Here is a 25,045-nt window from a genome sequence, read left to right as displayed (position 1 = left end):
AAATAAAAAATAGGGCTATTATGGCAAGAACAGCTGTCACGCCCTGACCTTAGAGAGACTTTTTATGTCTCTATTTGCTTTGATCAGGGTGTGATTTGGGTGGGCATTCTATGTTCTGTTTTCTATGTTTTGGCCGGGTATGGTTCTCAATCAGGGACAGCGGTCTATCGTTGTCTCTGATTGGGAATCATACTTAGGCAGCCTTTTTCCCTTTTGTCATTGTGGGAAGTTGTCTTTGTTAGGGGTATTATAGCCCTTGTAAGCTTCACGGTCGTTTTTGTTGGCGGCATTTTAACAAATAAAAGAAAATGTACACTCACCACGCTGCACCTTGGTCTCATTCCGACGACGGCCGTGACAACAGCTTAAATAAGCAAAGAGCAACGACACTCCATCATTACTTTAAGACATGAAGGTCAGTCAATCAGGAAAATTTCTTTAAGTGCAGTCGCAAAAAACATCAAGCGCTATGATGAAACTCTCATGAGGACCGACACAGGAAAAGAAGACCCAGAGTTACCTCTGCTGCAGAGGGTAAGTTCATTCGAGTTACCAGCCTCAGAAATTGCTTCACAGAGTTCAAGTAACAGACACATCTCAAAATAAACTGTACAGAGGAGACTGCGTGAAATCAGGTCTTAGTGGTCAAATTGCTGCAAAGAAACCACTACTAAAGGACACCAATAAGAAGAAGAGACTTCCTTGGGCCAAGAAACACGAGCAATGGACATTAGCAATGGACACTGTCCTTCGGTCTGATGAGTCCAAATTTGAGATTTTTGGTTCCAACCTCCATGTCTTTGTGAGATGCAGAATAGGTGAATGGATGATCTCTGCATGTGTGGTTCTCACCGTGAAGTATGGAGGAGGTGGTGTGATGGTGCTTTGCTAGTGACACTGTCAGTGATATATTTAGAATTCAAGGCACACTTAACCAGCATGGCTACCACAGCTTTCTGCAGCGATACGCCATTCCATCTTGTTTGCGCTTAGTGGGACTATAATTTGTTTTTAAACAGGACAACAACCCAACACACCTCCAGGCTGTGTAAGGGCTATTTGACCAAGAAGGAGAGTGATGGAGTGCTGCATCAGATGACCTGGCCTCCACAATCACCTGACCTCAACCCAATTCTGATGATTTTGGGATGAGTTGGACCACAGAGTGAAGGAAAAGCAGCCAACAAGTGCTCAGTATATGTGGGAACTCCTTCAAGACTTGGAAAAGCATTCCAGGTGAGGCTGGTTGAGAGAATCTCAAGAGTGTGCAAAGCTGTCATCAAGGCAAAGGGTGGCTAGTTTGAATAATCTCATATTTTTGGATTTGTTAACCACTTTTTTTGGTTACCACATGATTCAATGTGTTATTTCATAGTTTTCATGTCTTCACTATTATTATACAATATAGAAAATAGTAAAAAAAAATAAAAAATAAAGAAAAACCCTTGAATGAGTAGGTGTGTCCAAACTTTTGACTGGTACTGTAGGTCAGGTAGGGCCTATCATATCATAATGCAAATCTGAGTTGACTGTAAATTCAGTAATACCCTATCTCCTCTTGTCCAAGCTGTACATTTTGTCACGTCCTGACCTTAGAGATTCTTTTATTCTCTATTTTGGTTAGGTCAGGGTGTGACTAGGGTGGGTAGTCTAGTTTTTTAATTTCTATGTTGGCCTGTTATGGTTCCCAATCAGAGGCAGCTGTCTATCATAGTCTCTGATTGGGGGATCATATTTAGGCAGCCTTTTCCCACAGTTTTTTTGTGGGACCTTGTTTTTTGTGTAGCTGCCTGTGAGCAGCCCAGAACGTCATGTTTCGTTTTCTTCTATATTGTTTTTGGTGAGTTTCATATTTATTAAACATGTGAAACTCTAAGTACGCTGCGCCTTGGTCCATTCATTCAGACGATCGTGACCCATTTACTCAATTACACCATATGGATCTGTAATGTAAGTGGCTTTCTATGGCTGGATGCACAACAAATGTCAAGACCAAAAAAATATGGATTTCCCAGATAAAATGCCACAACCACATCACAATGCTGTCTCAGGTGAGTCGCACAGTGAGACCCAGAAGAATCCATGGTTAACATTGTTCAGTAGTGATGTCAATGAGAAAACACTCCAAAATGGAGACACCCAATGTCTCCAAGCCACAAGCTGCCAGTGCTCTCCTGCTCCAGCCTTGAGGTTGGTCAGGCCCAGAGCTTTGTTTGGCAGGACCACATGTTTCCAGTTAGTTAGTTAGTGAGTTTGGAGGGAAGTGGCGCACTGTAGTAAAGTGTGGATTCCAGCAGAGCCTTTTAGAGCTTTATACGCAGACATCTCAATCCCTACACCCCCGGTCAATGGAGATGCAATATGACTTATTCTGTGTGGATCCTGTCATAGCTAAACATGCTGCGCCGCACACCAATGTTGATGCCCATGCACCTTGATGCACCTACTACAGATCAATCTCAATACTAAATTCAGACAGCAAAATACCAACCGCAAAGTTGACTCTGTTCAGTTCCCCATTGGTCTCCTGCATCCAGTCGTAGAAGTCCTGAGCGTTGTCTGTGAGGTCCCCCTCCCCATAGGTGGCCATGCAGAACACAGCCAGGGAGTTGTCGATCTCCACAAGACGAGGCAGCTCTGACTGACGAGAGAAAGGAAGGAAAATAAATTGGAAATTGAAACGGGATTCGTTCACCAAACAGCTCTCAGGATGCAACAATCAAGTCATTAGCTCTCCTAATGTTATTAATATAATAAATATCCAATTACATTTTTGGATTTAACTTGAAATGAACACAAAAACATTCTAAGACTAAACTTGAAATAAACAAATCGGCCAATCGGCAGCAGAACTCCTCAGCTGTGCCCGTCTGAGAGCCATAGAATACCACCATGTTCCTGTTCTGGAGAGGCAGAGGGAGATGGCATTATCAGCAGTCATCCTACATTACAGAGGACTTCTTAAAGTTTCTTAGCTGGACCCATTGGGAACATTGCTTACATCCGATATGACAGGCTCATTGTCCACCCTTCCTCCCAAAAGCCTGGGAGGAATGAGCGAGCCAAGCCTCAGGGTCGGTAGCTTCAGTCCAACATTACACACACACAAACATATATTTATTTTGTCTATCTCCGATAAGCTACCAGGGAAAGGGCTAAGAATAGCCCACACTAATATGTGTAGCCTTAGAAATAAGGTTCATGAAATCAATAACTTGCTAACATCAGATAATATCCATACTGGCCATCTCTGAAACTAATTTAGATAATTATAGGATACAACAGTAGCGATACAGAGATATAACATTACAGAATAGACAGGAATGCCTATGGGGGAGGTGTTGCTGTATATCTTCAGAGCCATATTTCTGTAAAGCTTAGATAGGATCTCATGTCAAATGTTGTTAAAGTGTTGTAGTTGCAAGTTCCCCTGCCTCATCAAGCCTCTTCATTTAGGTAGCTGTTAAAGGCCATCAAGTTCTAACAGTCAGTATTTGGATAATATGTGTGCAATGCTTGATAAATGTGTGTGATATTAACAGAGAGGTCTATTTTCTGGGTGACTTGAACGTTGACTGGTTAGCAACTAGCTGTCCTCTCAAGAGGAAGCTTCTAACTGTGACTTATGCCTTAATACGACCCACGTTATCACTCAAACAACTAGAGTGTATACCAATAGTGTTGGATCTGTGACATCCATTTGTATTGATCATATATTCACTAATGCTGCAGAGATTTTCTGCAAAGCAATATCAATTTCCATTGGTTGTAGTGACCATAAGATTGTGGCAATAAGAAGGAAAGCCAAGTGCCAAAGTTTGGGCCCAAAGTAATTTATTAGAGATCATACAAAATGTTTTCTCAGGACTCTTGTTGAAGATGCAAAACATGTATGTTGGTGTATTAGGAAGTGAATCCAGATGCAGCACTGGAAGTATATATAAATTGTTGACAAACATGCACCTGTTAAGAAACTAACTGTGAGAACTGTTACAGCCCCCTGGATTTATTATGAAATTTAAAAAAAATTGTTGTTCAAAGAAACTATGCAAAAGTTGTGGCAAACAAGTCAGGCTGCTCAGCAGATTGGTTTATATACTGAAAATTGAGAAATGTTGTGACTAAACTTAACAAAAAGAACAAGAAATTATATTACCAAACACAATGGAATAATGTAAATTATACTGAACAAAAATATAAACCCAACATATGAACTGTTGGTCCCATGTTCCATGAGCTGAAATAAAAAAAGCTTAATTCTCTAAAATGTTGTGCACAAATTTGTGCACATCCCTGTTAGTAAGCATTTATCATTTGCAAAGATAATCCATCCACCTGACAGGTGTTGCATATCAAGAAGCTGATTAAACAGCATGATCATTACACAGGTGCAGCTTGTGTTGGGGACAATAAAAGGCCACTAAAATGTGCTGTTTTGAGGGAGCATGCAGTTGGTATGCTGACAGCAGGAATGTCCACCAGAGCTGGTGACAGAGAATGTAATGTTAATTTCTCTACCATAAACCGCCTCCAATGTCATTTTAGAGAATTTGACAGTGTGTCTAACCTGGCTCACAACCGCAGACCAAGTGTATTATGTCTTGTGGTTGAGCGGTTTGCACATTGTGAACAGAGTTCCCCATGGTGGTGATAGGGTTAAGGTATGGGTAGGCAGAAGCTACGGACAACGAGCACAATGTCAGCACAAAACATAATCAGCACAAAATCAGCGCATAACATGAACAAAACACTGATAAGACAAAGAGCTGTAGTCAGTTTCAGAATGGGTGGCAAGAAATAAGTTAGTCCTAAATATTTAAAAAACTAAAAGGGGATTGTATTGTATTTTATTTGGGACAAATATTCACTAAACCCTAAAACTCAACTAAATCTTATAATGTGTAAATTGAGCAGTTGAGGAGACTAAACTGCTTGGAGTAACCCTAGATTGTAAACGGTCATGGTCAATAAATATTGATGCAACAGTAGCTAAGATGGGGAGAGATCTGTCCATAATAAAGCATTACTCTGCCTTAACAACGCTATCAACAAGGCAGGTCCTACAGGCCCTTGTTTTGTCGAACCTGGACTACTGTCTAGTTGTGTGGTCAGGTTCCACAATGAGGGACTTAGGAACATTACAATTGGCTCAGAACAGGGCAGCACAGCTGGCCCTTAAATGTACATAGAGAGCTAATATTAATAATATGCATGTCAGTCTCTCCTGGCTCAAAGTGGAGGACAGATTGACTTCATCACTACTTGTATTTGTGAGAGGTATTGACATGTTGAATGCACTGATCTGTCTGTTTAGACTACTAGCACACAGCTAGGACACCCATGTATACCCCACAAGACATGCCACCAGAGGTCTCTTCACTGTCCCCAGGTCCAGAATAGACTATGGGAGGCACACAGTACTACATAGAGCCATGACTACAGATGCACAGTCACACACGTACACACAATAACATACGGACTATACACACACATACACATGGATTTTGTGTTGTAGAGTAGTGGCCTGAGTGCACACGCTTAATGTGTTGTAAAAATGTATTGAATTGTATATAACATTTTATATAAATGCCTTAATTTTTCTGGACCCCAGGAAGAGTAGCTGCTGCCTTGGCAACAACTAATGGGGATCCATAATAAATACAAGGACAGTCACACAAATGTTTAAATCCAACGATATACAAACAATACAACAAAAAATGTGTCCTCTTACAGTCCCCACCGTTCCATGAGATGTTGTTTTATACATTTCTAAAGGTAATTTAGCTGTTTGCTTGAGTAAATGGAGATAGAAGGGAGTTCCATGTGATCATGACTCTGTATAAAACTGTGCCTTGCTGTGAATTCGTTTTGGACTCGGGGACTGTGAAGAGACCCCTGGTGCATGTCTTGTGGGGTATGTATGGGTGTCTGAGCTGAATGATATTTGATTAAGCAGAAAATCTGGAATTTTCGTCACAGTAAAAACTAAACGGGAAGCAATTAAATCTCTCATCAACCCTCAACCAGGAGAGACTGGCATGAATGTTGTTGATATTAGTTCTGTAGCGCTGTATTCCCAGTCATGTGAAATCCGTAGAATAGGGCCGAATGAATGTATTTAAATTGACTGATTTCCTTATTCGAACTGTAACTCAGTAAAATCTTTGAACAAAGACAGTAACTGACAGAAATAGCTCAGTTGATCATTGGTAAAAACTTTGAACAAAGACAGTAACTGCGTGTAAAACTCACCAATGAAAATAACATGTCAATTGTCAATTAAATGTGTGCTCCTTAGCAAAGGACATTGTGGGTATCATTTCAAGTTATGGCTTGCAACAGAATTATCAAGAGGAAGTCCTCCAAGAAGTGACAATTGTTGCATGTGGTGAAAGTATCTTAAGTAAACAGTTTGGCTACTTGTACTGCACACACCTGTAATTCAGACTATAGCCTTTTTGATGACAGGATATCATAATCACAACATTCTGCAACATTGATTGATTTCTAAAACACTGGTAAGCAGCCTGGGAAGCTGACGTGCAAATGAGCTAATCAAGTCTAATCTTTTGCAACAGTAACACACATTTCCCTGAAGAGCATTAACATGATAGACAGTGAAGAGAGCATAGTTGAACAAGCTGTCACACACACACACACACACACAGAGAGAGAGAGCGACTAACCTGGCTGCTGCTACCTGTCTTTCTTTGGGCAGAGGGAACACACATCCCATGGCTAGAGGCAGTGTTCTCCAGCTCCCCAGAGAACACTTGTCTGATCCACAGTGGGACACAATCCAATAAAGCAGTTGCGGAAGAAGCTCCCTCAGGACGGACTAAGGGCTGGCCTCTCCATAGTGAATTATGCCGATGCAGGAGCGAATCTGTCTCTCACTGAACATATCGGGTTTTGGTGGTGTGGAGGGGAGGGGAGCCAGGGGATAACACAGAGGGAGAGAGGCAGATGAGAAAGAGAGAGGAGAACGAGAAAGTGTGAGGAGAAAGAGCAAGAGAAGAGGGAGAGGAAAGAGAAACAACTCATGACCAATAATTCCTTGAAGTATTTACATTGTATATAACTTACAAGTAATAGCGTAACCTTCATCCATGTACATTTAGTTGTTTATTTATTAGCCATTCTCTCTTTTTATTTTTTACAATATTATTTATCCTCATTGCATTGTACTGTATTTACTGAAATGCTGTACCACTATTGCTTTGGCAATAACTACAAAAGAGAGCGAGAGAGAGAGTTTGAGGTTTAAAAAAACCTTTGGGTCTGGGAACCAACACAATAAACACTCAAATCAACAAAAACATGGTTAAACATAAATTAAAAACAATACCAAATCTTCCTACACAGTAACTAAACACAACAACTTCTGAGTACCCCATATGCTCATAAACAGCCCAATGTTATTAACCAGTTTGTAATAGGAAAACTCAACCCTGTCTCGCTGCCAACATCCCATCCAACATTCCCACCACGTCCCCAGACCCCTGTCCCTGAATACCGTTCTTTTGTGTCTTCCAATTTGCTAATTTACAAAGTTAAGTAAGAGAACTAAACCCCTTCGATGAAACCTGTACTTTGGCCCAAATATAAACTGTTGGGAAGAGAGAACCTCTCCCATAGCTGAGAACCAGCTAGTGATCAGGTCAATCATCCTGACCAACCTGGGACTCACAGGTGGACACCCCTCCCCAACAGTAGGCTCCAGGTGTACCAGATGCATATTGGTGGTTATAGCTCCATGTATTATCCTCCATTGGAGGTCAGCTGTCCTCTTATCAATAGGCAGTTTATAAAACGACCGCCAACAGCCTTTTGGGGAGGCACCTGGACCAAACTGTCAGATGTGTGCGTACTGGTAGCGAAGTCAGGTGCAGGAGAGCAGAGATTTGTGCACAGGCGCACACTTTATTTAGGCAAGAGTGCAAAACGCGCAAAACAGTCACAAGAATTATGTTTAATAATAAACATCTTTGTGAAAAATAACACAGAAAAAAACAAGCCAATACACACGTAACACAAACAATCTTACACAAATACATGATGAGAAACAGAGGACTAAATACATGTAGATTGATTTGGGAATGAAAACCAGATGTGCAGGGAACAAGACAATACAAATGGATACATGAAAAATGGAGGGGCGATGGCTAGAAAGCCGGTGACGTCGACCACCGAACGCCGTCTGAACAAGGAGAGGAGCCGACTTCGGCGGAAGTTGTGACAAACACACACGCTCACCTCCTCTATTTTACCCCTTCCTGGGAAGAAGCACGGGGACACTTTTACACATTATGTACATGGCCTTCTTTCCCACCTCCCAGCTCCGGGGTATGGAAGGAAGGCAGCATCCCCACTTCCTCCTCTCATGCCCTCGCCGACAGCACTAACATTCAGCGCAGGGAACACATAATCCAGACCCTCCGTCCACTGATCAGAGTTGGAAGTATCAGTCACATACTGCCGATGAAGTACTGGCAAGGAATATCAGACCTCAGCTACGACCTTCCTCAGTAGGTGAGATAATCGGATTCCCGCTCTTTCTCCCAGCTCCTCCAACGCTTTGCTCCTGCTCCGCATCAGATGACCCAGCTTGGTACGCCCCACACCTAACATGCATGAACATAGGCTGGCTGAATCCACAGCATGGGACTGGATCAGAGGCTCTTCAAAAAGCCACATCCCTGGTGGCGTGCCAGCCTTACGGGACATATCGGACACTCTCCAAGCCTGCATAACAGACTCATAGAATGGAGTCAGGCCAGACAAATCACCCCCTCTAGTTAAGAGGAAAAGGGGCTTGTCTATGCCCAAACAGCCCGCTCTCCTCATCGTGTAGACTGTATCGACCCAGCTAGAACCGTCACTGTACAACAGTCTCTGGGCTGCTTGAAGCCGAAAAGCCATGATCCTAGAAGAAATGTCCACCAGGCCTTGCCCACCCTTGTGCAGTGGCAGGTACAGGGCAGCAACTTTAATCCAATGTTGTCCAGACAAGAAGAAATTGACAAGTGTCCTCTGAAGCTTTTGTATCAGGCCTCCCGGTGGCTGTAAAATCATTAGTCTGTGCCATAAGGTAGAGGCGGCTAGGTTATTGGCTGGCAGAACCCTTCACCTATAAGACAGCTGGGGTAGCTCCTATTTCCACCTAGACGATCTGGCACACACCTTCTCCACTACACCCTCCCAGTTCTTTTTCTGAAATACATCAGAGCCTAGAAAAAAAACAAAGTCTTCATCCCAACTCTACCCCACTGGAGCCCCCCTGGTAACCGTGGAGCAAACCCTATCCGAAGCTGACCTGCCCACAGTGATTCACTCTTTTCCCAATTAACTCTAGCTGAAGTTATCAACAATAGAGTGGTCAGGTACACAGTAAGACTGGTCCAGATAACAGACCCAGATATTCATTTCAACCCGTTTGACAATCACTTCGACATAATTTGATATTCTGCACACGATGCCATTTGTTGGGGGCGGGGCAACAATGAAAGCACAGCATATTGACAGGATACAGGAAGAGAACCCTCATTGAAAGATTCACACCGCACTTCATAAAAAATGCCCCCAATAGACCCCCAAAAGTTATACAACTCAGATGGTAAACCATCAACGCCAGGGGCTCGGCCTGATGAGAGCTGCATGACTGAAATGGAAAGCTCCTGAAGAGTAATGTCAGAGTCCAAGGCAGCTCTCTGGTCAGGGCTCAATTGAGGAAGTTCATGTAACAACCATCCTCCGCCTTATAGAGGGACAGAATAGAAATCCACAGCATGTTGGCACATCTTGCCGCCATCCGTGGTCATCTTCCTTTTTACTCCATACATTTTCCCTGACACCCAAAAGTACTGTAACGAGCCTGGGTTTATAAGCGCGGAAATCGACCCTGCCGCACGAGCATGCTTTTGCGGCACAGTCGATAGCGCACCGGACCTCGGGCTAGAAGGTCGAGGGTTTGAGACCTGCTCCCTGTCGTTTCATTATAGTACTTGTTACATTTTTGAATGCATAGCAGGACAGGAAAATGGTCCAATTCACGCACTTATCAAGATACCATCCCGGGTCATCCCAACTGATCTGGCGGATTCACTAAACACAAATGCTTTGTTTGTAAATTATGTCTGAGTGTTTGGGTGTGCCGCTGGCTATCCGTAAAATAGAAAAAATAAAAATCATGCCATCTGGTTGGCTTAATATAAGGAATTTGAAATGATTTATACTTTTACTTTTGATACTTAAGTACATTTTATCAATTACATTTACTCTCGATACTTAAGTATATTTAAAACCAAATACTTTTACTCAAGTAGTATTTTACTGGGTGATGTTCACTTTTACTTGAGTCATTTTCTATTAACGTATCTTTACTTTTACTCAAGTAGGACAATTGGGTATTTTTTCCACCACTGGCTGGGCTGACTGTCAGGGGATACGATTAGGTTAAGGTTAGTGTTAGAAGTTAGATTAAAGGGTTAGAGTTAGGGGAAGGGTTAGCTAACATGCTAAGTAGTTGCAAAGTAGATAAAAAGTAGTAAGTACACTGAACAAAATATAAACGCAACATGCAACAATTTCAAATAGTTTACTGAGTTTGTATTTGTATGTATTATGGATGCCCATGATCTTCTCTTAGCTGATGCCTATCAGCTATTTCCTACTCTACTACCACATATCTACAACACAAAACACATGATAACGTATGCCCTATACACACGTACACGTGTTTGTATGCATGTGTCTGTGCCTATGTTTGTGTTGCTTCACAGTCCCTGTTGTTCCATAAGGTGTATTTTTAGAATTTTTTTCAAATCAAATTTTACTGCTGCATGAGTTACTTGATGTGGAATAGAGTAACATGTAGCCATGACTCTATGTAGAACTGTGCGCCTCCCATAGTCTGTATTGGACTTGGGGACAGTGAAGAGACTTCTGGTGGCATGTCTTGTGGGGTATGCATGGGTGTCCTAGCAGTGTGCCAGTAGTTCAAACAGACAGCTCGGTGCATTCAACATGTCAATACCTCTCACAAATTCAAGTAGTGATGAAGTCAATCTCTCCTCCACTTTGAGCCAGGAGAGATTGACGTGCATATTATTAATGTTAGCTCGCTGCGTACAGCCAAGGGCCAGCTGTGCTTCCCTGTTCTGAGCAAATTGCAATTTTCCTAAGTCCCTCTTTGTGGCACCTGACCACATGACTGAACAGTAGTCCAGGTGTGACAAAACTAGGGCCTGTAGGACCTGCCTTGTTGATAGTGCTGTTAAGAATGCAGAGCAACACTTTATTATGGACAGATTTCTCCCCATCCTAGCTATTGTTGTATCAATATGTTTTGACCATGACAATTTACAATCCAGGGTTACTCAATTTCCACATTATTCATTACAAGATTTAGTTGAGGTTTAGGGTTTAGTGATTTGTCCCAAATACAATGCTTTTAGTTTTTGAAAAAATTAAGGGGCTTAGACCGCTACCCTTGGGAATTCCTGATTCTACCTGGATTTTGTTGGAGAGGGTTCCATTAAATTACACCCTCTGTGTTCTGTTAGGTAACTCTTTATCCACAATATAGCAGGGGGTGTAAAGCCGTAACACATACGTTTTTCCAGCAACAGACTATGATTGATCATGTTAAAATCCGCACTGAAGTCTAACAAAACAGTTAATATAGCCGGAATCTATGGATTTCACGACTGGGAATACAGATATGCATCTGTTGGTCACAGATAACTTTTTTTATTTTTTAAGTAGGGTCGTGGATCAGAAAATCAGTCAGCACCACACATCTCCTTTGCAGAGTTGATCCGGGTGTTGATTGTAGCCTGTGGAATGTTGTCCCACTCCTCTTCAATGGCTGCGTGAAGTTCCTGGATATTGGCGGGAACTGGAACACGCTGTTGTACACATCGATCCAAAGCATCCCAAACATGCTCAATGGGTGTCTTGTCTGGTGAGTATGCAGACAATGGAAGAACTGGGACATGTTCAGCTTTCAGGGTTGTGCAAACCCACAGTTTCATCAGCTGTCCGGGTGGCTGTTCTCAGACGATCCCACAGGTGAAGACGCCAGATGCGGAGGTCCTGGACTGGCGTAGTTACACGTGGTCTGTGGTTGTGAGGCCGGTTGGATGTACTGCCAATTTTTCTAAAACTATGTTGTTAAAAAAAATACTTTCAATTCTCTAGCAACAGCTCTGGTGGACATTCCTGCAGTCAGTATGCCAATTGCATGCTACCTCAACTTGAGATATCTGTGGCATTGTGCTATGTGACAAAACTGCACATTTTAGAGTGGCCTTCTATTTTCCTCAGCACAAGGTGCACCTGTGTAGTGATAATGCTGTTTAATCAGCTTCTTGATATGCCTGTCAGGTGGGTGGATTATCTTGGCAAAAGAGAAATGCTCACTAACAGGGATGTAAACAAATGTGTGCACAAAATGTGAGACAAATACTCTTTTTTTGTGCATATGGAACATATCTGGAATATTTAATTTCAGGTCATGAAACATAGGACTAACACTTTAGAAGTTAAGTTTATATTTTTGTTCAGTGTAGTTGCAAAGTTGCGAATTAGCTCAAATGCTAAAGTTGTTCATGATGAGATTAGAACACACAACCTTTGTTGCTAGACATTCATTTTTGCTTTACCAAACTTAATATATCATACTAATTTGAATGTCCTGGGTTTACGTTTACTATGTTACGTCTAATCAATGTAATGTAAGATAAAGTAACATATCATACTAAATGAAGTGGCAAGGATTTTTGTTTAAGGTGCACTATGCAGAAATCGCTTCGTTATTTCCTGGTTGCAAAAATTCAAATAGTTTGCCTAATTTCCATTTATTTGACAAAACAAGCAAGTATAGTGTAGGGAATAATTTTACCATCTAAACCACTGTGAAATAGATTTTCCATAACCAAAAATATTATATTTTCAGTTGTTTGAAGCTGGTTTACGAAACCAAAAGACGCAAAACGAAACTTAAGAATGGGAAGCATATAGAACAGATCTACCGAGTCTTTCAAGTAATCGACAGATCTATAACTCATATTTCTATGTGAATTTGGTCTGGTCTCCCAAAAAGTTACATATTGGAATATAATAAGTTACATATTTTAAATATAAGTTTGCTCTGAGACCAGGCTAAACATTTTGGTTGCTTGAGGTTTGCTTAATATACACACACCCCTTCACCCCAGCCAACAACCCTGTTTTGTTTTTTTTAATCCGCAAGAGGCCTTTTCCTAGGCCGTCATTGTAAATAAGAACTTGTTCTGAACTGACTTGCCTAGTTAAATAAAGGTTAACTAAAATAAATGTAAATACAAAATTTGACTTAAGCAACCTACTCTCCATACCAATTGTAACATATCATACTTATGTGTCCCAGGTACATTTTTTACTATGATACCTCTAGTAAATGTAATATAACCGTACATAAAGTAACATATTATACTAAATGGGAAAACAGATTTTTTTCAAATATAATGTTTTATCTCTGAGACCAAGGTTTGTGACTTAGTGGCTGTGGTAACTCCAGATGAGCTTCACATTTATGTACATGGTGCTAAAGGCCTGCAGATGGCGATAGTGAGTAATTTCATTTTACCATTCAAAGGGAATGCGTGCAGCCAGCTATACACTCCTATCCCCCTTGGACCAGTTCATACATAAAAAAACATTCTCCATTCAGGCTGGCAAGAACGCAGAAAAAAAACAGGGGAAATATGCATACTTTTTTTCATCTTTACAAAAAAGATTGCAGTCAGAGTGCAGTATAACTGTCACGGTTGTTGTAATGGACGGACCAAGGCGCAGCGTGGGCACCGGCGCGGACACCGTGCCTGGACTGGGCATCGGCGCAGAGGAAGGCTCCTGCCCTGGAGCGGGACTGGACGCCATGCCTGGACTGGGCACCGGCGCAGAAGAAGGCTCCAGCCTAGGAGCGGGACTGCAGAGGTGCACCAGACTGGTGACACGCACTTCAGGGAGGGTGCGGGGAGCTGGCACAGGACGTACCGGACTGGGGAGGCGCACTGGAGGCCAGATGCATGGAGCCGGCACAGACTTCACCAGACTGCTGACAGGCTCTTTATGTCGAATGTTGAGCAGAACACACCTGCACAACAGCTCTCTCCTCTCCCAACTTCTCCATCACCTCCCTGACGGTCTCTGGCTCTTCAGGGTGAGTGCAAGGTGCTGACACGCTCTTCAGCACACCTGCGCTGCAGCATACTCCTCACTCACTCTTCTCTCCGGTATCCCTCATTGCACTCCTCCAGCAACTCCCATTCGGGGTCTGGCACTCTCCGCTGCTCAGCCGGCCACTCCATGTGCCCCCCCTCAGAAATCTTCTGGTTTCTGTGGCTGCGGCCCCCGGCATCGTCGCTGTCCTTCCCAATTACTCTGCGACTCCCGCCAAGGGAGGGTCTCACAACCTCCCATTATCTCTTCCCAGGTCCAACTCACTTTTCCATCCATTTGAAGCTGCTTGGTCCTTTCGTGGTGGGATATTCTGTCACGGTTGTTGTAATGGACAGACCAAGGCACAGCGTGTGTAGAGTTCCACATCTATATTATGATGAAAACTGAAAAATAAAAAAATAAAAATAAATAATAACTTGTTGCACCATCAGTGGTGCAACAAACACAATATCCCACAAAGCAGGTGGGAGAAAGGGCTTCCTAAATATGATCCCCAATTAGAGGTAACGATTACCAGCTGCCTCTAATTGGGAACCATACAACCCACCAACATAGAAATAGAATGATTAGAACACCCCCCCTAGTCACGCTCTGACCTAAACACCAAAGAGACAATAACTGCATTATGCTGCAAACACTGTGTCCAAAATTTTTTTTTTTTACTGTAGTAATTTTTCAGTATAACTGCAGTACAATGCAGTTATTCTACAATAACTGCGTCTAAAATACCATTGTCGACTGCAGTTTCAAAACGGCAATCTTTTTTGTAAGGGATGAAACACTATTTTCCATCACCATGTGGCTAATGCTAGTTAGGATGTTATGTAATGCGTTCAGCCAAAAAGGTTGCAGTAGTTGTTTTTTTCGCGGTCAGTGCTATCTGGGATCCTTGGGACTTCTCTACCCTTACCTTAATCATTTTTTATTTAAACTTTAATGGACTAGGGACGTCGCAAAGACCCTGGCTGTGCCTGTGTCCAATCCACCTGGTCCTGCTACACATCCTGTGCTGCTGACTACCTGGCGTGCCCTAGAATGTTGTCTGACTGCCATGCCCCTTACCATTACACCCACATACATTGAATTCCTAAAACATGCACACTATTCATTGTGTTTTAGGCTGAACATCTGTAAAACACTTGTTGATGTCAAAATGGCATTAGAAAATAAATGTGTTTGAAGTGTGCTGCCTTCCATTGTTATACATTATCAGATAAAATTCCCTTATAAGATCCAATTTGTTTAATTGATATTATTTGACTATTAATTACATTTTTCAGATTGCACAAATGTATGAACATATAATTTAATAAACCTCTAAACAAAACTATCATTACATTAATTGCATGTTGCATCTGGGGTGAAAAATACATGGATTTTACTCTTAATCTAATTTTTACTTCATAACTTCACTGCATAAATGTTTAATCTTTCCTATTAAAACTATGAATAATGTTCTGTAAATGAGTTCATGGCAACAAATATAATACATGTAATTTTGAAACTATCAGACCAAATATGAAAAAAATGTACTGATACAACCTGATTGGCTGAATGCGTTACGCAACATCCGGGACTAGCATTAGCCACTCTAGCATGGTGGTTGAAAATGGCTTCATAAAGAAAGTATGCATACTTTCAGTTTTTTCCACCTTCTCGCCATTAAATTGATTTAAAGTTGAAAAACAGACTCCTTCACAGCCTGAATGAAGAATATTTGATGTATGAACCAGTCAACAGGGGATACGAATTTATAGCCGGCTGCACACATTCCCTTTGGATGGTAAGATGAAACGACTCGATATCGCCATCTGCTGGCCTTTGGGTTATAGTGAAATGTGATAACGCCATGTTCCTGAAAGGTGCGATAATTGAATTAAATAGAACTCACTTTGCTATCAACCATCCTATCAAACCATCGAGAAGAAGACTATCCATCTTCGAAATAGTATCAGCCAAGAAGAAGAAAGTAAAATTGTCAACATATCCCTAACATATCAGTGGTAATACACATGGCATAGTCTCTTGATGAGACATTTAATGAACAAAGCACAGACTCAGTCAGTCGCTTATTATTGCAGTGAGCTCTCTTTTGACACAGCTGAACATGTAGACAGTTTAGTGACAGTCAGTGCAAGGCATGTAATTCTCTTCCACTATAATATCTCCAACCTATTCAGGTAATTTCACACACAATTAAATCATACGATGCTGAAAGTGACAAGCTGCATTTCTCAGAAAAACAAAGAACAATGTGGTTCAACATTTCTACTCAAAACGAAACACATTAGATAAAATGGTACAACAGAAAAAAGTAAACGTTTACAAGACAAACGCATAAAATAGACATAAAAAGCATATTAGTATAAAACACCTTTTGCACATTCTTTTGAATAAATCGTTGGGTTCATAACAATATCTAGTTATCTTTCTCTTCAAGTCTTATAGGCTCTTGGACTTGTCTTGGTTGTGGATGTACTTATGGTAGACTACTCCAAGTGTGGTGGAGAAGTTCCCCATGAACAACACAAGGTAGGAGCAGCCACACATGAAGACCTGTAGGGTGGGGAGGGAGGACAGGTTAGGAATACTGTCGCAAATGTTCACTTTAAATTTGACAGACAACAAAATAAACAACAAAAAACTAAAGGAGCTTGCCATATATTAATACAAGTTTCATTCATTTCTTTGTGAAATTAAAAGAGCATCTGTGAAATGCACTGACTTGCCACTCTTTACACTCTGGGAGCTGGGCCATCCTGAACAGTGTTAGGCCATTGTAAAGCTGCCAGAACTACAAACACACAGAACATAGTGGTGTCACTCTTTCTCTAAAAACAATACATACAACTGCAGAAACAACAATATCCAGAAATAACTTTGGTACTTTCAATAACCCACCCCCCCTGCTGATACTCACATGACCAAAGAACAGGAAGGGCAGAAGGAAGGTCAGGCCTCGCCACATCCACGACTGGAAACCCTCTGAGGTGGTGGAATGTTTGTTTATGTCACTAAATACACTACATGACATAAGTATGTAGACACCTGCTCGTTGAACATCTCATTCCCAAATCATGGGCATTAATATGGAGGTGGTCCCCCTTTGCTGCTATAACAGCCTCCACTCTTCTTGGAAGGCTTTCCACTAGATGTTGAAACATTGTTTCCAATCATACATAAGAGGATTAGTGAGGTAGAGCAATGATGATGGGCGATTAGGCCTGGCTCGCAGTCAGCGTTCCAATTCATTCCAAAGGTCTTAGATAGGGTTGAGGTCAGAGCTCTGTGCAGGCCAGTCAAGTTCTTCCACACTGATCTCGACAAACCATTTCTGTATGGACCTCGCTTTGTCCATGGGGGCATTGTCATGCTGAAACAGGAAAGGGCCTTCACCAAACTGTTGCCACAAAGTTGGAAGCCCAGAATCATCTAGATTGTCACTGTATGCTGTAGTCTTAAGATTGACCCTCACTGGAACTAATAGCCCTGGACCATTATTCCTCCTCCACCAAACTTTACAGTTGGCACTATGCATTGGGTTCCCACTGATCCAGTGGCGGTGAGCTTTACACCACTCTAGCTGACACTTGGCATTGTGCATGGTGATCTTAGGCTTGTGTGTGGCTGCTTGGCCATGGAAACCCATTTCAAGAAGCTCCAGACGAACAGTTCTTGTGCTGATGTTGCTTCCAGAGGCAATTTGGAAGTAGCGTTGTACTCGAGAACAGACGGTTTTTACGCGCTACGCGCTTCACTACTCGTGTCCCATTCTGTGAGCTTGTGTGGCCTACCACTTCACGGCTGACCTGTTGTTGCTCCTAGACGTTTCCACATCACAATAACAGCACTTACAGTTGACCGGAGCAGCTCTACCAGGGCAGAAATTTGACAAACTGACTTGTTGGAAAGGTGGTATTCTACAACGGTGCCACGTTGAAAGTCACTGAGCTCTTCATTAATGCCATTCTACTGCCAATGTTAGTCTATGGAGATTGCATGGCTGTGTGCTCAATTTTATACACCTGTCAGCAATGGGTGTCAAACTAATTTGAAGGGGTGTCCACATACTTTTGTATATATAGTGTAAATGGAATGCACATGTAATAACCATGTACTATACAATACCAGTAAACATGTACGATACAGCTGCAAACTACACTATGTGTTGATGATGATATCAGGTCAATGAGGAGTGATGGAGGAGGATGCGTTTTTGTAATTTTGGTCATGTTACTCTTAAACACGTGATCAGTGAGTAGTCATGATGACACACAACAATTTGTGACTTCTCACTCACCAACTGTCAAGTCCATGTTGTGACTCTCTCCCAGGGCTCGAAGTCTGTACAGACAGCCACTCTGGTAGTAGTACTGGAGAAACTGGACAAAACCTATTTTGCACAGACAACACAACAGAAGTGTACTGTACTAATATTGACACTGTTCTATTTCATTTCAGGTCAATCCCATTTCAAAGGTGAATTAATTGAAATGCCTATTCAAAAGTTGAATGGTGCCATTTGTTTTCAATAATGATAGCTTCATATTAAAAACAACTGTATGTGATTTACTCCATAGTCATTCTATCTCGCACTTAAAGATATTACAGTTGTGTCTTACTTTGGTACAAGCAGTAGGTGAGAAACTGATTCCTGAACATCTGGTAGAGTATGCCTTCCGGCCTGTAGGACGGACAGGGCAGTTAGATAAGTACTATGGTGCAAATTCCATTCTAGCCAATCAGAGGTAGAAAATAAATAAAATGCATTTGGGTTAAAGGTCAACAAGCTACCTAATCTGTTCTTCTTGTCTTGTGCACTCATAAATATGGTAATAAAATGGTAACATGGTAACTTACTAAAACTCCAGGCCTCTGAGGCTGCAGTGTTCAGTGTCTCCCTCGTGCTTAATTTGATCACACGCCCAGCCATAGTTAGAGTGATATCATATTGCAGATGTAGAACATTGGGGAGCACTTACCAAGTCAGCATCACTCCAGACAGGAAGCAGAACACATAGTGATGAAACACCCACCAACCCTTGATCCTGAAGGAACAAACAAACAAGTCACACCAAGATCTATGTACAGGCCACAGCGAATAAATAGCTAGAATGGACAGTACATATGAGATGAGATATAACTCTAAGTGTATTATACATGCAGGATTGTACATCAAAGTACAGTAGTTAGTATCAATTCAGGACTGCAGTGTGTGTGATGTAAAAAGCCTCAGCATAAAAATCCTAATAAAATTGAATTGTGAGGATTTTTACATCACACACTGTGCAGGTAGGTATACGGAAGACGACAAAGAAAAATAGTATTGTATAGAAGTCAATCTATAGTGCAGGCAAAGTATCCTTATGTTTCACACAAGAGATGGCATATGCTGAGGGGACAAAGCAGCATCAACATGCCTCCATGTAATGAGGCTGACACAAACAAGGTGCTGTTTCATTGGACCACTGTTGTAGCGCAAACACACAGTGGTGCAGTGTCTTCAGCTGAATGCAAACACACACCAGCAGTATGAAGTGCTGACTACTGACCTGGAGCCATTGCTAATGAGGATACTCTCCCGAATGGTCAGTGTGCAGTAGTACCACACCAGCAGGAAGTTGAAGAGAGCGTCTAAGGCTCTGCCAAACAAAGACAGACACAACCACAAACACTAGTTCACCAAGTTCACAGTTAAGTTCACAGAGTTCAGAGTCAAAGACAAACAGGAGCAAATGTAATTTATAGGTATTACTGCATAATAACAATATACTACAGCTAATAATACATACAATAGTGGAATGTTTTTAATGAGTTGCTAATTTTATCGTAGCCTAGTGGTTAGAGCGTTGGACTAGTAACTGAAAGGTTGCAAGATCAAATCCCCGAGCTGACAAGGTACAAATCTGTCGTTCTTCCCCTGAACAAGGCAGTTAACCCACTGTTCCTAGGCAGTCATTGAAAATAAGAATGTGTTCTTAACTGACTTGCCTAGTTAAATAAAGGTAAAATAAAAATTTGAAATAAATATGATTGTCAATAAAAAATGGTATATGAGAGGTTACTCACCTGTAACTAAATACAAAGCGACATGTGAATGAGAAGACGAGGAGTAGGACGGTGAGGACCAATTTGAATTTCTCATATTCATCTTTGTAGGCAAATCTTGTGGCGAGAGAACAGAGAAAAAGCATCTGTTATGTTCACCAAGAGGCAAACAGTTTGAGTTCAGTTTGAGTATGAGTTCTCATTGTCATGTTATGACTCCATTATTACATTTGTTAAATTACTGAAAAGCTCTTACTTGGCGTGTTTGTTGAGCAATGTTACATTCACGTTCCCAAGAACGAGACTGAGGTATAACCTGTACAGCAAAGGGGAGAGAATTTTATCAAGAAAATAATTGTCTACAAATCTTCTCTTCTCCAAACAACCCGTATCAAGTTAAACTGTTTTACACTGACAGTTTGGACTACACACTATGTGCTTAAGGCGTGTTGTAGTAGATAGCTTAACACCGAGACGGTAGCCTGCGAGAAGCTACTGCTATGCAAAAGACGCCTATATTTGTTTTACCCATTCTTCTTTGGCAGGAAAGACTCCATTTCAAAGAAAACATTTGGTCTGTCCTTGATAGATTCCTGGATCCCATTTATTGCATTCATTTCCTCTGGACTCGGTGTTTCTTTGCATCTAAAGAGGAAAAGGACAACATGATTTAGTAATAAGTACAAAGCGGACCTATAGAATAATAAGAATTATGACTACAGTGAGGTCTATTACACTGTGATTACTAGATAATTGAAAAATGTGAGGTTCCATGTGTCCTATTACATCAACTGTGCTTGATACTCACTCTTCCAGCGACACTGTGAGCTCTTTTAATTTCTTCCTCTGTCGTGCTATGGCATTGGAACAGCTGTCTTGTAGCTTGGAGACCTCCTCAAGCTTCTGTTTATACAGACGGTGAGTCTCCTAGAGGAAAATAGAGATGGTAAGAACAATTTTGCATCTCTATGGTACATATGCAGCACACTGTATCATCTCAGTCACTCAGCAATGTGGTTGCACTAGATATGATGGGATATTTCACTGACACTTATTGTCATTGCACGTAACCTAAGAATGACCATAAGAGATGTATTAAAGCTTTCTTGTGCTGAGCCAATTCATTTTGTTTAGGCTACGTTTAAGTGTTACAATCTACCTTGACATTTGTACAGACTTAACCGGATGTGGCCTAGCTCTCACACTTTGGAAATTATGGAAATCAATTTCAAAATGTTGGTCTAGTTGTACTGCTTGCTTGTGAGGCTTCCAATGCAGCCGTTTTTATCTCGATATCAACAACTTTCAGGATAACAATTAAGTACCTTACTGTGATTGTTTTTAATTAAAATGGTCAAAAAGAAAACAAAAGTAGCTTCTTAGCAAAGAGCAATTTCTCTAGCAAGAATTTTGCTTGGACTGTCTGGGAGTCATCTGAGTATGGAGGAGAAAACAGAAAAGTTTTATTCACAAAGAGGTTTGGAACTCTTGGTCTATAACTAATTTACCGCCTGGTGATGTCACCTGGCAGGCCAAAACTTCCTCTCACAACAGGCTAACATTTTAAGCGGTCTTTTCAAACAGCTCTTACGCTAAAAGAGCATTGTTGTAATTTCACAGTATTATTCCAACCTCATAGTGGAAATATATAAAACAGAGGAAAATCACATTGACCACACTGGGCCTTTAAAAAAGAAGAAGAAAAGTGATAGCTACTGATCTGTATGTCCTCCAATTTATAACTTCTCAAGAGTTTGTCAATTTACAGTAATAAGTTCTATTAGAAATTGTAATTAGTTCCAAATATATTTCATAGCGATAGCTTTTGTAGGTAGAAATCAGTTACTCTGGAAGCAGCCTAATATCACCAGGTTGTATACAGAACGTGTTTGATATCATAGTGGAATTTAATATGATATATTTAAGCAACAAGGCCCAAGAAAGTGTGGTATATGGCCAATATACCACAGCTAAGGGTTGATCTTAAGCATGACACAACGCGGAGTGCCTGGACACAGCCCTTAGTCGTAGTATATTGGCCATATACCACAAACCCCCGAGGTGCCTTACTGCTATTATAATCTGGTTACCAACGTAATTAAAGCGGTAAAAATAAATGTTTTGTCATATCCGTGGTATACGGTCTGATATACCAAAGCTGTCCGCCAATCAGCATTCAGGCCTCGAACCACACAGAATATAAAGTATGATATATTACATGTATTCAATTTACTATTGTACTGTGGTATGATTGTTGAATGTATTTGGGGAAATTAATAATTATATGTCAAGGTACAATTTTAAAAAAAACTTCGACATTGTTATGCCTCTCCAACTACTGCTGTAATCCTGTGATAAGAACCCGTGTGCCAGTTTTTATTTAATAAAAGAAAATACATATACTAAAAAATGAAATCAGATGATCAAAACAGCTTTCAAACAGATTTCTGCTGCAGTGGCTTTCAACAAGTTTTTGGTCTGGAGTGGTCCATACAATTATCCGACTGAAGAACCTTAATTCTTGCATTCTTTCTTAGGTGTGCTAGCTAGCCAGCTAGGTTGACGGTTTGCCAGAGCAGTGGCAAACTGAGTGTGGACAGCTTGTTTATGAATACCCAATGCCATTAATAATTCCCATGACATTTCGTTAGATTTCTATTTCAAGTAACTCGCTAACGTTAGTCAGTTCAGGATTGTAAAATGTGCAATCACAGCTAGCTAGCCTACAAGTACATGTTTCTGGATTGGCGAGCATTTGCTGCCAACGTTACCTACCTAGCTAGCTGTCGTAAACACACATTGTGCGGATTAGCTCGTTTATGGGCGACTGGCTGTAGCGAATTGGCGAACCGATAACTTGAAGTCAGCAAGTTTGTAGGAAATATACTTTTCTAAAACATGCCCCTTACCTGGACCCGTTGAAAGTCTTTTTCCAGACCCTCCCACTCCTGTAAGCAATCAGCCAAACTAGTTTGGTTGAATAACATTTTATTCCTATGTGGGCAAAGGCAAGAACACAAGAAATGTCAGCTGTGCAACAGTTGTAAGACCTATCACTTCGAGGACACCTCATCCAACTCTGTTTATCCAATGAGGTGTCCCGATTAATTTCTTGAAGTTTTCAACGCCCACGCGTGAGCCAATGAAAGCTTTCGAACAATAGAACAGCTGATTGGGTGACTGTTATTACCGTATTTTCTGCGCAAGATCATGGTGTCCTCAGTGGCGGAAAAAGTACCCAATTGTCAAATTTAAGTAAAAGTAAGACACATTAATATAAAAGGACTCAAGTAAAACTGAAATTCACCCAGTAAAATACTACTTGAGTAAAACTCAAAGTATTTGGTTTTAAATATACGAAAGTAAATGTAATTGCTAAAATATACTTAAGTATCTAAAGTAAAAGTATACATAATTTCAAATTCCTTATATTAAGCAAACCACCCGACACGATTGTCTCGTTTTTTTAATGAATGGATTGCCAGAGGCACACTCCAACATAATTTTCAAAATAATAATTTGTGTTTAGTGAGTCTGCCAGATCAGAGGCAGTAGGGATGACCAGGAATGTTATCTTGATAAGAGCGTGAATTGGACAATTTTCCTGTCCTGCTAAGCATTCAAAATGTAAGGAGTACTTTTGGGTGTCAAGGAAAATGTATGGAGTAAAAAGTACATTATTTCATTTAGGAATGTAGTAAAGTAAAAGTTGTCAAAAATATAAATAGTAACGTAAAGTACAGATATCCCCAAAAACAACTTTAGTAGTACTTTAAAGTATTTTTACTTAAGTACTTTACACCACTGTGTGTGCCACTGGACCTTATCATTACATTGATTACATAATCCTGACAAATTGTCATTCAGCATTCCTATGAAATTCTCAGGACCTATGATTACAGAATATCAGCAGGACAAATGTATTACTATGATTCCAGAATATCAGCAGGACAAATGTATCAATGTGCATAAGTTGTTTTAGCTGCACCAATGCCTGGGTCTTCAGAAATAATAATATTGCATTACATATGGAAAGTGAATATCTTACAATGAACTGATGATCAGCAAGCCTATGGCCTGACAAGCAATACTTGCAAGCTGGTTCTCACATACTTATGTGTCAGTGTGTGTACTATGACCATACTTTAAATATTTGTGAGAAACTGGTGCTCATTGCATACAAATGTCATCAACCACCCAAGAAGGTCAATATAAAGGAGGAAGGGAACTTCATGACAATAATCCATGTACTTTTTAAATTTTCATTGGGTAAATAGTGTTCCAGTGAATTACAGGGCTCTGGTGCCATTAAGGTCTGGACTAATTCAAATGAGCTACTGTCTTAATAGCAGGGCACTGCAATATCAGTCATTCGTCTACCCAGTGTGTGCAGCTCCCAGTCGGACAGCTGTTGTACAAACCCTCCGTTTGGTCTCATATTGGTTTTACATTGCAGGACAAGCTCCCAGGCCTCCTGCAGTGAGAAAATTGCCATCAATATCATAATGGTGTGGCAAGAATAACAGAAAAATGTGTCACTTACTAAATGCAGCAGCTTACGAGTTAGTTGAGGTAATATGTACATGTAGGTTGGGGTAAAGTGATCATGCATAGATAATACACAGAGAGTAGCAGCATGTGTGAAAGCATGTGAATGTTTGTGTGTGTCATCAATATGCATGTGCGTGTCTGTGTGTGTGTGTTCTGTGTGTTGGAGTGTCAATGCAGTATGTGTGAGTGTGTGGTTAAAGTCCTGTGAGTGTACGTCAAG

At 41.0% G+C, this 25,045-nt stretch overlaps 1 protein-coding gene and 1 pseudogene across 2 annotated transcripts; both read right to left on the bottom strand.

Annotated features, from left to right (window-relative positions):
• LOC135550789 (NADPH--cytochrome P450 reductase-like) overlaps positions 1-14,619 on the bottom strand; it is a 30,966-nt pseudogene extending 16,347 nt beyond the window's left edge.
• Positions 14,620-16,293: 1,674 nt separating this feature from the next.
• On the bottom strand, positions 16,294-23,576 carry tmem120aa (transmembrane protein 120Aa). Of its 2 annotated transcripts, XM_064981902.1 has the most exons (12): positions 23,184-23,562; positions 21,083-21,201; positions 20,803-20,919; positions 20,531-20,590; positions 20,296-20,391; positions 19,779-19,868; positions 19,209-19,274; positions 18,849-18,910; positions 18,527-18,619; positions 17,147-17,211; positions 16,952-17,020; positions 16,294-16,782 (listed from the first exon to the last, which is right to left on the bottom strand). In XM_064981902.1, exons 1-12 carry the CDS (start codon positions 23,259-23,261, stop codon positions 16,669-16,671), a joined length of 1,029 nt encoding a protein of 342 aa, XP_064837974.1. In that variant the 5' UTR covers positions 23,262-23,562; the 3' UTR covers positions 16,294-16,668. The 2 variants fall into 2 exon arrangements, with proteins under 2 accessions (XP_064837974.1, XP_064837975.1); XM_064981903.1 differs by lacking the exons at positions 16,294-16,782; positions 16,952-17,020; positions 17,147-17,211 and adding an exon at positions 17,218-18,098 and having other exon boundaries at positions 23,184-23,576.
• Positions 23,577-25,045: the final 1,469 nt, after the last annotated feature.

This window comes from Oncorhynchus masou, chromosome 12 (assembly GCF_036934945.1).
Source record: "Oncorhynchus masou masou isolate Uvic2021 chromosome 12, UVic_Omas_1.1, whole genome shotgun sequence".
Taxonomy (NCBI): Eukaryota; Metazoa; Chordata; class Actinopteri; order Salmoniformes; family Salmonidae; genus Oncorhynchus; species Oncorhynchus masou.
The sequence above is the reverse complement of the archived record's forward strand: the minus strand, read 5'-3'. Positions and strand labels throughout refer to the sequence as shown.